Source organism: Myodes glareolus, chromosome 11, assembly GCF_982192425.1.
Source record: "Myodes glareolus chromosome 11, mMyoGla1.1, whole genome shotgun sequence".
In the NCBI taxonomy this organism is placed as follows: domain Eukaryota; kingdom Metazoa; phylum Chordata; class Mammalia; order Rodentia; family Cricetidae; genus Myodes; species Myodes glareolus.
Window position 1 is genome coordinate 39,206,746 of NC_142036.1, and position 14,353 is coordinate 39,221,098.

Here is a 14,353-nt window from a genome sequence, read left to right on the forward strand (position 1 = left end):
TTGCTGGGAAACAAAAGGGAGCAGATGGGACTGGGAATCCTCACTATAGCAGGGGACACGTTGGGGGCTCCCAAAGAAGCCCCTTCCGAGTCCTTAGGATTTGATGTTCATCACATTGTCAGCTTTTGCAGTTTCTCACTGGCTCCAACTCTAAATAGACACCTAGTCCATGCCCTGACGTCTGCATTTTTAAAGGAGGGGACTCCCTGAGTTCCCCAAGCTTGGCACCCACAGGACCTGAAGTATCTATGTTGAGAAGCTGCTCCCCAGGCAGGTAGAGGTTCTGACCTTGGTTGTCAATATGCTGTGTACTGCTGTCGATGCAATGACATGGCTGCTTTCTTTTCCTTCTTCCTTTCTTCTTTTCTCCCTCCCTCCCTCCCTCCCTCCCTCCCTCCCTCCCTCCCTCCCTCCCTTCCTCCCTCCCTCCCTCCTTCCCTTCCTCCCTTCTTTTCTTCCTTCCCATCCCTCCCCTGCCCCGCTCTCACTCTTTTCTTCATTTTTTTTTCTTTATAGCCAATAGGAATCTGATTTTCTTGAGCAAGCGGGGGTTCTGTTTTCTTTTCCCTTTTTCCCATTACCAGGTTTCAGAGAACTGGGTAAATCTTAACCCAAATGGAGGACTTGTAAGGTCAGAGCGCCGCCTGCTGGGCAAAGTAGAACACAACACGGAGAGGTGCCGTCTCAGCAGGACTCAGGGATGAGGCCAGTTCCTGTGGGCTTCTGTCTCAGACAGGGGCCTGTTTAAGTATGGAACACAAAACCGATTCAGACATGAGCATGTTTTTGCGTACACTCGTGTTTCTCGCTTGACTTGGGCTAACTCCGATGGATCTGCCGCAATTCTCATAGACCCTACTCACCCTCGACCCTCTCTGCCCTAAGACTCAATCCTCTGCAGGACTGCTACTTAAGACACCAGCTGCAAATGGGATCTTTAGGATGTCTGCATTTCTGACTGGCCATGTAAAAGTTTGAGGGTCCTGTTTCCCCCTCGCTGCAGGTACCGCACCAACAATTATAATTTCGTCAGAAAGGCTGCAGGCTGGGACGGGTGGCTCGTTTGGTAAAGGCGCATGCTACTCAAGCCTGGAAACCTGAATCTGGATCCCGGAAGCCCATGTGAAAGCCAGATAGGGTGGTCTGTGTCTGAACTCGTACCCCTCCCACGGTAAGATGGGAGGAAACAGGGAGCTTGTTGACCAGCTATCCAGAAGTATTCAGCCAAACCAGCAAAACAGAATCTATACCCAACACCGTGGAAGGTGATGACCCACACTTGAGGTTGTCCTCTGACCTCTACACGCACACTGTGACACACACATATTCTAAAACATGCACATGCGTGCGTGGGTACACACACACACGCACACACACACACGTGCTAAAATAAAATAAACCAGACTCATAAAGGACAGCACTCCAGGACAGCCAAATGAAGGTGAACTTAGAGCAGGATCTGAGGGCTGACGCTTGGGAAGTCCTCTTTGTGGTGTCTGGACACACCACCTCCTCCACAATGCTGTTCATCATCAGGCCTCCGGGAGCCAGGGTTTGCTGGAGTTTCATGAGGTGGGCATGATTGACAGGAGGAGGCCAGAGGATTAAACTCTACCTTCAAGCTACCCTCCTGGGAGCAGGACACCTGAGTCTGGATTGGAAGGCCCAGCTGTAGTCTTGGTCTTTTTGGTGATCAGCTCCCATCCCAAAGCCATCTGAGAGTTGTGTGACTCATCCATTACCACGACAAAGACATTTCTTCTCAGGAAATTCCAAGGGTTTTGGCACTCTAAGAACTACAGAAAAGACCAACCTATTGTTTTTAAGCTGGGGACAAGGGGTTTCTCCTCTAGCCTAGTCTGACTTTCAATATGGCAAATGCTTTCTTTCTTTTTTTTTTTTTTTAAACCTCTATCTGCACACATGCGTACAAGTAGAAATGTTGGGTACCAGGCATCTTGAACTCATAGCAGCCAGCCAGATATCCTGGCATTGTCAAGCACTCTCAAAAGCCATGGCAAGACAAAGTTTAGAAAAAAAAAATCTCCCTGCCAGGCAGGATGGCTCCGGTCTAAGAGACTAGCCCTCAGGAGGCTAAGATAGGAGGATTGCAGAGAGCTGGAGACCAGTCTGGGCTGCAGTGTGAGACCAGAGCTGAGGACATCGGGCGGGGGATGGTGGGGAGGGTGGGTGAGGTCCCTCTGAGGATCAAGCCTCTATTCTTCCCTGTGGTGCCTGCTGGGCTGGGAGCCAGCTTCCACAGCTTCCACAGCTGCCCAGCCTTCCTCTCCCCCTGGAATGCGATGCCGGCTTCCTGAGAGTCTTTTCTTCATTTTGGTTCAAGGCTGCTGGTCAGAAGCCAGGGTCTTAGGACACAGGCTAGCGTTGCCAGCCATTGTTTGCTTTTGTTTAAAACCAAACAGATCCCGAGCCCCCACTTGGCAGGGCAGGCTTGGTTTCCTGAGGACACTGTAGCTGCCACCAGGACTGACTGTGGAGGCGGTGGCATGTGTACGCTCTCTCACCCATTCCTAACCAGCATCAGGACCACGCCTGCTCTGAGAAACAAGTCTGTTATGGTGCTTGTTTCTAGGATGGAAGCTTCTGAATCTGGAGTCGGTGCCTTCCCCAGGACTGAGGGTGGGGCTGGCATCCTGCTTTGTTGGTCGGTGAGCTTGCTGCCCGCCTGTCCCACCGTGTGAGCTAGCACTGGAGTTCCCGCCTCCTGTTTCCCTGTCATTCTTAAGACCCTGGACTGTTTGCCAGTCTTAGCCAAGGCTCGAGGTTGAAACTCCTCCTGAGCGTTTTTTACGATTCAGTACTGGGGTGTGTTGAGTGGGCCCTGCCTGTGCCCTCTGGGTTCTGTAGTTCCCACTCCCCTCTCTCAGGAGTGGAATACCGCTGTAACAAGGTTGAGACAAGGGTAAACAAGAAAGGGTTTCATGTACGTTATTCCATTTACTCTTCACAGGGCTCTATAGAAGAAAGGGTGCTATTATCACCCCCATTTACAGATGAGAAAACTGAAGCCAGAAACATGGAACCCACTGGCTGCTCAAGGTGACGAAGGTGGTAACTGGTAAAGCTAGGTAGATTTCAATCAGAGAATTGTACCCCGTTATGGTGCTAACACACAAAGGTATCCATCCAGTGTCCTGCCACTTTAGTTCCCCCAGTGGGATAGCTGAGCCCCGTGGGAGTGGAGGCCGGGGGTGGGGATCGGCAGGATTTAACCACTGAAGAGAATGGGATTCCTCTCACAAGTCATTTCAGCTCTCGCAATGTATCTCCCACTTTGGTGTCTTCAGAGCGATCCGCCTTAAACTGTCCCCTGATGGGGAAAAGGTGTGAGGCAGCCTCAGAGGGACAGGGTTTAGACACATTGCAGGGCCCTGAATCTCAGCGTTGTTCTTTGCTACCTGGGAGATCGTGGACAAGATGCTGAACTCCTCCTAACTGGGAAATGAATTGAACGGTGCTCATTCTACAGTTCCGGGAGGACACAGAGAGCTTGTTCTCAAAGCCCAGTTGGAGTATGGGACGAGGGATAAACCCAGACCGCTGTGTTCTAGGGTACAGCAGTCTCTAGGTTTGTTTCTCTCCTTTTGGCCTCTACTGCTCCTGCAGAGTCCTCTCGCTTAAGCTTACGGTTTACCAGTAGACAAAGAGTTGCCGCAGCCCCTCCCCACCTCCGTGCTCCCGCCGGTTTGCTTGTTGGGCTGGGCTTGCTGGTGCTTCTGCAGTCCTACTCAGCGGTGTTTCCTGCTACCCAGCCGGCTGGCTAGGTAGGGGACCTGTTGTGGAACTCTCCAGGGGCTAACTTTTCTTCCTGATTACAGATGTGCGCGGTAGTTCTTAGTAACCCCTGATCGACTGTGAGAACACGGAAGCTTGGAGGGGTCTGCGCGGGTATGGACTCCTGGGTCCCTGGGGCTGATCAGGGTGGGTTCCAGGGGCAGACGTTCTAGAAGTTAAGAGAAGTTCCTGGAAGACTCCAAGTTTAGGGAACGTCTCTAATGAGGACTTTTGAGGCTAACCTGACATCTAGTGGTTACAAATGGGAATGACGCCACCTTTGGGAGTTGGTAAAAAACAATCGGGTTTTGGGAGAAGCCTCAGGATACTGGGGGAAGGTCTGGGTTTGACCATCTGTCTCTCACTTACTTAGAGTGGAGTGTCAGGGTCAAGGGGTGACCTAGAGGGATGGAACTGGTGATCGGGGTAGATTCTAGCTGTCTAGAATCTCCATCATTCCTAGAAATCAGCCTGAAAGAAAATCAAATGTATAGTGATCATTGCTCTCTTTTCAGTTTTATACAAAGAAGAACAGAAAGAAATGGGAGCTTTAACTGATGCACAACCATCCTAATTTTCATTTTTTGCACATTTGGATATTCGTTTCAGCCATATACAATCCTTAGGCCCTATTAGTTATGGATGCTCCATATAAGTTTGTAGGTTATAAAAGATTTAAAAGATCCCTGACTTCAAAAAAACCTCACCTTCCTTTGAGAAGACAGTTCCAACAGCCACAGGACACCCCGATATGTCTGCTGCACTTTTCCCACCATCCTTGCTGTGACCCTGAGCTCTTATTTTACCACCCAGCTTCATCTTAGGATTGTGCCACCTGCGGCACTGACCTGTGAGTCATCTGCTTGTCTTATTATCACATGCATAAGACAGGCATCGCCTGCCCCAACTGCTCCACAGTGTAACTGGTGACATTATTCTTGACACCCTTCAGCATGCCACAGCCTGGCCAGTGGTGACTTGAAAGAAGAGGGAGGGGCACTACTAGAAGGTGTGACTTTGTTGGAGTAGGTGTGGTCTTGTTGGAGGAAGTGTGTCACTGTGGAGGCGGGCTTTGAGCCTCATATGTGCTCAAGCTACTGCCCAGGGTCTCAGACCACTTCCTGTTGCTTGCAAGATGAAGGACTCTCAGCACCATCTCTGCTTGCATGTTGCCATGTTGCACCATGAGGACAATGGACTGAACTTTGAACTGTAAGCGAGCCACCCCAATGAAATGTTTTCCTTTGTAAGAGTTGCTGTGGTCACGGTGTCTCTTCACAGCAGAAGAAACCCTGACTAAAACACCAACCCACCTGAGCACTGTGTGTGCTCATGGCTCTTCCTTTCCCTCTTTTTACAAAATTCTGCATCTTGCCTTTCTTTTCTCTTCTTTCCCCCTTTCTTCCTCCCCACTTTTTTGCATTCATGTATGTGGGTGTAGGTAGGTATGTGTGTGTCGCAATACCTTTAATTCCTGAGCCACCTCTCTGGCCTCTTTTGTTTTTTGAGACTGGCTTTGGAGTCATTATGTAAGCTAAGCCACTCTCAAACTTATGGCAATAAACTTTCTGTCTTGGGCTCCAGAGTGCTGGGATTGCAGATAGGGATGGCCACACCTGGCTTTGCCTACCTCTTTTCTCAAGACTTAAACCCTTTTGTAGTGTGTGTGTGTGTGTGTGTGTGTGTGTGTGTGTGTGTGTGTATGCTCACACCACAGCATGCATATGCATATGCAGGTCAGAGGACAACATCCAAGCGTTTTCTCCTTCCATCATGGATTCAAGGATTGAATTAAGGTAAACTGGCTAGGGCAGCAAGTGCCTTTGCCACCGGAGCCATTTTAAAACATAACACAGACCGACGAGCTCTGGAACACAATAAGAAATCAGTTTCGTTGTTCGTGGTCAGGTAAAACCACGGGGGCCCCAAGGTCAAGTGACCAGGTCATGCTGTGATCAAGTTGGACTAGATGCCAAGTCTTTTGGTTTCTTATCTTAGGGTCCTTCCATGTGACCCCACAAAGTTTTCTTCTAAAGGGCCCTCATTTCTTCAGTGACTCTTTCTCCTACCATTGGCTCCTGTCTACACAGTCTTTCCCCTTGACTGAGGTTACACTACCATGACCACTGCTTTTGTGCCTTAACCCACTCCCTGTAGTCTCTTTTCCTCCTTTCTAGCAATTCTACATTCCCACTTAGTCTTTGTGGCTATAAATGAGACCACGTAGACTGTGTTCTCTTGATGTCACTAAACCCTGAGTGTCTTTCACCCCAGGGAAGGGAAAAACATCAGCAGCACAGAGAGAGATGCCCAGAACCAGCATCAGCAGCACAAAGAGATGCCTAGAACCAACATAAGCAGCACAGAGAGAGATGCCTAGGACCAGCATCAGCAGCACAGAGAGAGATGCCCAAGACCAGCATCAGCAGCACAGAGAGATGCCCAGGACCAATATCAGCAGCACAGAGAGAGATGCCCAGGACCAGCATCAGCAGCACAGAGAGAGATGCCCAGGACCACCAGCAGCAGCACAGAGAGAGAGAGATGCCCAGGACCAGCAGCAGCAGCACACAGAGATGCCCAGGACCAGCATCAGCAGCACACCGAGAGATGCCCAGGACTAGCATCAGCAGCACAGAAAGAGAGATGCCCAGGACCAGCATCAGCAGCACAGAGAGAGATGCCCAGGACCAGCATCAGCAGCACAGAGAGATGCCCAGGACCAGCATCAGCAGCACAGAGAGAGAGATGCCCAGGACCAGCAGCAGCAGCACACAGAGATGCCCAGGACCAGCATCAGCAGCACAGAGAGAGAGAGATGCCCAGGACCAGCATCAGCAGCACACAGAGAGATGCCCAGGACCAGCATCAGCAGCACAGAGAGAGATGCCCAGGACCAGCATCAGCAGCACAGAGAGAGATACCCAGGACCAGCATCAGCAGCACAGAGAGAGAGATGCCCAGGACCAGCATCAGCAGCACACAGAGATGCCCAGGACCAGCATCAGCAGCACAGAGAGAGATGCCCAGGACCAGCATCAGCAGCACAGAGAGAGAGATGCCCAGGACCAGCATCAGCAGCACAGAGAGAGATGCCCAGGACCAGCATCAGCAGCACACAGAGAGATTCTATTTATAGCATTTAGCTCTAGTCATGACATCCATCCATCTACCCACCCTTTGGTTGAATCTCCTCACAGACACCACAACTTGCCAGGACTTCTCTTGGTGGGGCGTCTCTCCAGATCTGATCGACTGTTGTGACTTCCAGCTTTTAAGAAGCTTATTTGAAGGAAAGGGAACAGGGGGAGCGATAGGCTGGGGAGATGATAGGGTTCCCGCACGCGACCATGAGGACCTGAGTTCAGATCCCCAGTGCCCAATGGAAAGCCTGTGTGATGGCATCCTACTGTTAGAGCTGGGTTGGAAGCTCACTGGCCGGTTCATCCAGCCAATTGGAAAGCCTCTTGTTCAGTGAGAGACACTGTTTCAAAAATTAAGGAGGAGCACAGTCAACGAAGATACCAAGCCTCTGGTCCTCATATGCACGCACACACATGCATGCATGCTCACAACAAATGGCCAGAGAGATGGCCCAACAGTTTATGGCCCTTGCCAGAAGCCCAGCAACCCGAATTTGCTCCCCAGAACCCCTGTCACGGAAGTGGCGAACTTACTCCCATAAGTTGACCTAGACCTCTATAATAGAAACGTGGCATGCGTCTACCCATCCTGCCGGACCTAGCTGAAGCACTGCCCCAGTGATGCTTCCCTTGGTCTTCGGCATACTCCCCTCCCCCAGTCTCTCCTGTCCTCACCTTGGAGGCCTGAACATTGTCCCTCTGTCACGTGGGCTGGCGTTCCTCAGGCACCGGTCCCAGTGTCTTGCTCGAGTCTTGCTATATAAGGGAGCTGAGGATGGGAAGGAAGGAGAACTTTGGGGCCCAGTCGTGGGATCTGGGGCAGGGCCTTTGGTCCACTGTAAACAGTGTCCGCTATCTCACAGAACACAGATGGCTGGATCCCCAGGCTGATGCTCCTCCCACTAGGGCCCTTCGGCAAGCGGGGGAGGAGGGGGAGGCCATACTCACCTGAAGTCCACCATACCCTTCTTCTCACCCAGCTTCTTTAGGAGCTCCCTGACCTGGTACCGGTTGATGGGGACCTTGTTTTGCTGGGAAGGTGGGGGTAATGTGTTATAGATCCCTCTGCTCCTTCACACCCAGTGACACCTTCCCCCCTTAATGTCTCACTCTTGGGACCAGTGGTGGCATTTGAGGACTCAGAGGTGGCTGCACCTACCACAGGGAGGTACTGGAGGCAGTTTCTTTCCATGGCATGGCCTTGCCTCCAGAGTGACCCCCCCCCTCGCTTTTGGAAAGTGACAAGATTCCAGGAGCAATGAGTGGCTTGCTGAGGGGGACAGAAGCTGTACTCTTCAGCATGTGAAGGTCATTCTTGCTCCCAGATACCTAATCCTGGCCAACCTTCTTGCTCTGTGGGTCTGGGTACGAAGTATTCATCCCTGCCTGGGCCCCTAGACCCTTCTCCCAAGGCCTCCCCAGGATGCTGTCACAATTGATCCCTTCGTGCATACATTTCAGGGGACCTCCATTCCAATCACTATATTGCTAAGAGGGACTGCGAGGCGGCTCAGGTAAGCTGGGAAGGTGGAAGGCAGAATGTGGGAGCTACAGGGAAACGGTCATTTCCCCCACTCTCACTTTTCATCTTCCTAGGAGCCAAACACAATGCGATGGGGGTTCTGGGGGGAGGCCCCTGAGATGAACGTATGTGTCTGGGGTGAGGAGTGACATCAGGCCACGTGACAGATTTGGGTGGAGGGTTGAAGGAGGTGTTGCATTTTCCTCTAAGTCTAGATGAATGACAGCAGTGCCCTCAGCCAACCTTACAGGGCAGTGTGAAATGCAAGCATATGCTTGCCAGTCCGCTCTGCTACCCCCACCCCCCATTACCCAGTGTTTCCGGGAATCAGCACACCTGTATCATGGCTTTCCGAAAGTCCCCCACAGGCATTATCATTGATCCCGATGGATTCAAGCTCTTGAAGAACTCCACAGCTGGGATCTTCTGTTGGTCTGTGTAGTTCTGAGAGGAGCAAGAGGTGCCAGGAGCAAACACTTGCCTTTATTACGGCTACCACACCTCTCCCCTCCGCCCCCAAAGGGTGGGCCACACGCTTGGACCCAGAAATGCTTGAGGAGTGGGGAAAGGCAGCTCCAACTTGAGGCATCTGTATTTTAAACACTGCTTTAGATCTAGCACCAAGTGCAGAGAGAGACGTGATAGCGCCCGTGTTTGTCTAGTCCCTGGTAGCCGCACCCCAACCTAAAAGAGGCCCCACTCACCCCATCCACTCCCTGACTTAACAGAGGAACACCAAAGTTGCTAAGCAGCCCCCAGTATCACAGAGGCACAGACGGTGACCGGGTCTAAGTCTGGAATTTGGCTTTGAAATAGTCTCTATTAACACAGTCGGTGGTTTGTGGCTGGTGGGTGGGGTTTCCCTCGGCTGAGAGATGGCGCAACTGCTGCGTGATTAGCTGGACAGGCTCTGGGTACACCTAGGGTTCTCGCAGTTTCCCTACAGTGTACACCTGGGGAAGTGCCTTGCCAGGCACCTTAAAAGTAGCATTTCTGTTGGTAACCTCTCATGCCGCTCCGCGGAGTCAGAAAGATCACCCGTTAGTTCTGGCGGGTTCATGCCACTTTCAGGGCTCCACAGTTCTCATGGCTCCCTATGTGGGATGGGATCCAGCCACAACTCAAGGTCTGAAGTCTGAGGATTCCAACCACTTGTAGCCCAGTTTTGGCTTTCCGGCTTCGTTCGGAGTCTGGCGTCCCAGGTTTCCTCAGCTGGACAGACGCGGTTCTGTCTCCAGTGCCACTGAAGGCTGCCTGCACTGTCAGTGTGCAAACCCTCGCTGCTCCGCTGGCAGAAACCCTCTCGGCAGAAACCCTCTTGCTAGAGCCGTCTTCCAGGTTTTTAAAAAATATTTATTTATTATGTTTATATTTATATTATTATTTATTATGTATACAATATTCTGTCTGCATGTATGCCTGCAGGCCAGAAGAGGGCACCAGACCTCATTACAGATGGTTGTTGCTGGGAATTGAACTCAGAACCTTTGGAAGAGCAGGCAATGCTCCTAACCGCTGAGCCATCTCTCCAGCCCTCCAATACTACCCATTCATTCAGGACCTTCCCCAGCCCCACCTCTGCCTGGAAGTTCTTCTTTTCTCTTTGCCTCATCCTGGGATGTCCTGACTTCAGATTCGGATGGAGCTTGTGATCGTTGTCACTTTTGTAATATTTCTTCTGTGACACTTTCTTCTGGTCATTACTGACTCCATCCCGTCTTTCTAAACACACGGACTCCTATTTCCAACTACAGTGTACACAGATGTCTGTTTGGTCTGTACCTGAAGGTTTTTCCCACTCTCTCTTTTTTCTTTATGGTGCTGTGGTTGAACTTGGAACCTCATGTACGTTAAACAAATGCCCTAGCACTGATCTGGATACTTAGCTAACCTTCTTTTTCCTTAGTATTTTGAGACAGGGTCGCATTAAGTTGCCCAGGCTGACTTTGAACCCACTCTGTATGTAGCCCAGGCAGGTATTCTGTGTGCTGTGATTGTAAGTCTGTACAGCACTGGAGATTCAGTGGCATCTGGCTCAGAGTCTTCAGCTGCTGTTGACTCATGCCCCTCTCTCTTAATCTCTCTCTCTCTCTCTCTCTCTGAGATAGGGTTTCTCTGTAGAGCCCTGGTTGTCCCGGAACTACACTCTGTAGACAAGACTGACCTCAAACGCATAGATCCACCCACTTCTTTCTTCTGAGCACTGGGATTAAAGGCATGTGCCACCACCGCCTGGCCCATTTCTATATTCTTTTAAAACAAGGGGCAAGACCCTCGCTCTACATCCAGCTGTCCTTGTAAAACCTCCCGCCTGGTTCCATTGGAGTCACTTCTTTCTAAACAAACCCGGTACCTTTTGCCTTCTTGAACTTTGCACATAATTTTCATTTAAGACCTTCTTAGATTTGGTCTTGAAAAGTGAAGAACAGAGCAGATCAGAGGCCAGAAGCCACTTGAGGGTGGTGTCCAGTCTCAGAAAGAAGCTGCAAGCTCTGGGTGCTTACTATGTCCAGGCGTAACTCTGAGCATCTCATAACTACTGAGGAATTCAGCCTTCACAACCACTTTTTTCACCTCTTCCCATTTTACAGGTGGAAAGACTGACACACTTAATGACCTCAATGCCTTTGGTGACACATTAGTAAAAGGCAGGTCCCAGGTAGCAGACTCCATCTTGTGCCTCCATCCCCTCTTCGCCTCCCCCCTCCACCATATCTCAGCTCTTCTCTTTGGGGTGAGGCGCAGTATCCAGTGACCCAATAACCTAGGGCAATGTTCCAGTTTCCATGGCAAGGAACCTCATTAGAAAGACTCGGACAGAGCCAGTGCTGGGTGCGTGATTTGGGACCCATGTGGCAGTATTCCTCCAGGGTTCGCTGAGGCTCTAAGGGGCTCACCTGGATCAGTTTCATGGGGTTGGTCCACAGAGAGGCGGTTTTCTTGCTGGAGAGACCCTGCAATCCCTTGTATAGCACATCCAGCTGTGGGTGAACGGCACAGACCCCATCCAGGACTTTTACAAATTGCTCTGTTACCAGAACGTTCTGCAGCAGGGAGAGAGGGGCCGTGATGGAGACGCTGTCATTGTACCATGTGCCTGCTGTACCATGTAACCTTCCTTCCCACCCAAGCCAAGTTTAGGAGTATTGGTCCTTTCTGGTTTGTTCTTCCTCTGAACTGGTATGGGTTCTGGTGTTTTCTAGCTTGTGACTAACTTGGGTCATGGGTTACTTTTTGAGGCAGAGTCTCACTCATTCTGTAATCTGATTTAGCTTTGGATGCCATCCAAGCTGGCCTGTCTCTATCTCCCAAATGCTGGGATTACAGTCACGTGATTATGGGGTATGATGATGGGGTGTTTCATTATGGGGTGTTAGGCAAGGAATCCCAGACTTTGTGCATGCTAGGCAAGTAGTCTACCAAGCTTAGCTACGTCCTCAGGGCTGCTCTGGTGTTACGGAGCTTGTGATTTGATTTGTAATTTTCCCAGATCTAACTATATAAAGTCTTACTCTGCAGCCTGGATTGGCCTTGAACTTACTATGGAGCACGGGCTGGCCTTGAACTCATGGTGATCCTTCTGCCTTAGTCTTCTGAGCACTGGGATTATAGGCATGTGTTAATCTGCCCACATCTAGGAGACTTTGGTTAGGCATTTTCTTTGTGTTTGGGTGACTTGTTTGTCATATGTCTGTCACTCAGCTCTTCTCTGAGGCAGTACATTTGATAAACAGAGATCAGAGACTGGTCTATACACAGATATCATATCCTTGTGAATGTTGTTCTTCGGAGCAGGTACCCAGGATCCCTGATGCCCACCATCCTGCTGTGGCTCACAGTGAACTACAAACTCCTCTTTTAGAAGAAGTCAGAGTTGGCTTCCAGGACGTGGACAGTGTGTGCTTTGGAAGAGTGATTTAGCCTGCTCTCCGTCAGCTCTAGACGACCCTCGTCTTTCTTCAAGTGTGGTTCTGAGTATCTTTTGCCTTTTTTATAATTTATTTTTTTTAATAATTTATTTAATTTTGTGGACATTGGTATAAGGGTTTCAAATCCCCTGAAACTGGAGTTGCAGACAGTTGTGAACTGCTATGTGGGTGCTGGGAATCGAACCCAGGTCCTCTGAAAGAGCAGTCAGTGTTCTTAATCACTGAGCCATCTCTCCAGCTCCCCTATAATTTATTTTTATTTTATACGAATTGGCATTTCGCCTTCATGTATGTCTGAGTGAGGGTGTTGGACCACCTGGAATTGGAGTCACAGACAGATATGAGCTGTCATATGGGTTCTGGGAATTGAACCCGGGTCCTCTGAAAGAGAAATCAGTGCTCTTAACCTCTAAGCCATCTCTCCAGCCCCCGTTTTGGTTTTTCCTCATTAGTATTCTTAGGTGCTCACATTCTAGGTTCTCAGGATCAAATAAATGATTTACATTTTGGTGAGATTTACCGAAGGGCTTCTCCCATCAGTCGAGCCCCTTACTTCTTGTGTGAGAGGGTCTGTGAGGGACACAGCTGCAGTTCTAGTAGCCGAGGTAACCGACTTGTGCCAGGAGCGAATGAGTGGTATCTGGGCACTTACAGAAATGTCAAGCTCTTCCATCCTGGATTTGGGGTTCCTCTTGATGGACATGATGAGAAAAACTGCCCCCTCCATACTCATAGGGTTCAGGAAAAGCTGTGGGAGAAGGGGCACAGCAGGGGGAGGAGGCTGTGTTAGAGACCAACTTCACTTTTCCCGCCCAATCGCCACCTCTCTGCTCCTCCTAGACTTCTCCATCAATTCCTGTCTGTCTGTCCAGGCATGCGTCCTTTCATCTTTCCACCCACTACTGAGCACTCATTTGTCTGTTCTTTTATTCTACCCACCCATGAGCCATAAGTCCATCCCTTTGTTTATCTATCACCCACCCATCCATCTGCTCATCAATTCACCTTCCCTTCCATCCATCTACTTATACATCCGCTAATTAATCTATCTCACTATCTATCCATTCATCTACTCACATACTCATCAGTTTCTCTTATCATCCATCCATCCATCCATCCATGCATGCATGCATCCATCTATGCATCATCCATGCACACATCCATCCATGCACCTATTCATGCATGCATGCATGCACCCATCCATGCATCATCCATGCACCCATGCATGCACGCATCCATCCATCCATCTTATCTTACTACCCATCCATCCAAAAACTTACGCATCAATCCACTTCTCCTTCCACTCATCCAACACATCCATCCTCCAACAAATATTTATCGAGGCCTGCTAAGCCCAGGTTGCCTTGACAAGGGCTCTGTCTCCAGATAACACAACTCTAGTTGACGGAGACAGTAAAGTAAGTAAATGGTATCAGATATATGGTGGTAGCAGCGACAGAGGGACATACTGTAGGAACAAAGTTCATTGTGGGTAGGAGACCCTTGAGTAAAGCCTTGCTGGGATATGGGGAATTAGTCATATCTGAAGGGGGGGGCAGGAGCAGAGTGGGGAAAGATTCATGAAGGAAGAGCAGGCAAGGGTGGAGGTGAGCTGGAGGGCACAGCACACTGTGGTGCGGGACAATAGCGCCATGTTCTGTGAGCAGGAACAGAGAGGAGAAGGAGGCAACAAAAGCAGGAAGGGCCATGGCATGGTGGACCTTGTGTGTTTCGGTTAGTATTGCAAGGATGTTGAGAGCCGCTGAAGCATGGATGGAGATTAACAAGAGGGAGCATGTAGGCAGCTGGCCTTGGGTTTCACTTCCTGGCTTCTTTGTACCTGGCTCCACGGAGGAGCTGTCCCAAGGGTCCCAACCTAATAATCCAATCAAAGCATCCAAAAGGTGCCCAGTGAACATCACACAGTGTATGAATGGTGGCCATTGCTATGGAAGGCCACTTCA

General features: G+C 50.1%; 1 protein-coding gene across 5 annotated transcripts in view; it reads right to left on the bottom strand.

Moving 5' to 3' along the window:
• Positions 1 to 492: 492 nt before the first annotated feature.
• The window catches only part of Lrrc74a (leucine rich repeat containing 74A), a 36,500-nt gene continuing 22,639 nt past the window's right edge, over positions 493 to 14,353 (bottom strand). The window contains exons 10-16 of one of the 5 annotated variants that reach the window (XM_087911608.1): positions 13,042 to 13,137; positions 11,358 to 11,504; positions 8,797 to 8,904; positions 7,887 to 7,969; positions 7,614 to 7,707; positions 1,616 to 1,796; positions 493 to 740 (exon numbers count right to left, since the gene is read on the bottom strand). In XM_087911608.1, the coding sequence (XP_087767734.1) occupies positions 7,695 to 7,707; positions 7,887 to 7,969; positions 8,797 to 8,904; positions 11,358 to 11,504; positions 13,042 to 13,137 (447 nt within the window). In that variant the 3' untranslated portion in view covers positions 493 to 740; positions 1,616 to 1,796; positions 7,614 to 7,694. Of the gene's footprint in view, positions 741 to 1,615; positions 1,797 to 6,435; positions 7,078 to 7,613; positions 7,708 to 7,886; positions 7,970 to 8,796; positions 8,905 to 9,498; positions 9,792 to 11,357; positions 11,505 to 13,041; positions 13,138 to 14,353 lie in introns of those variants that run through there. The other 4 variants (XM_087911612.1, XM_087911609.1, XM_087911610.1 and 1 more) reach the window with 4 other exon arrangements.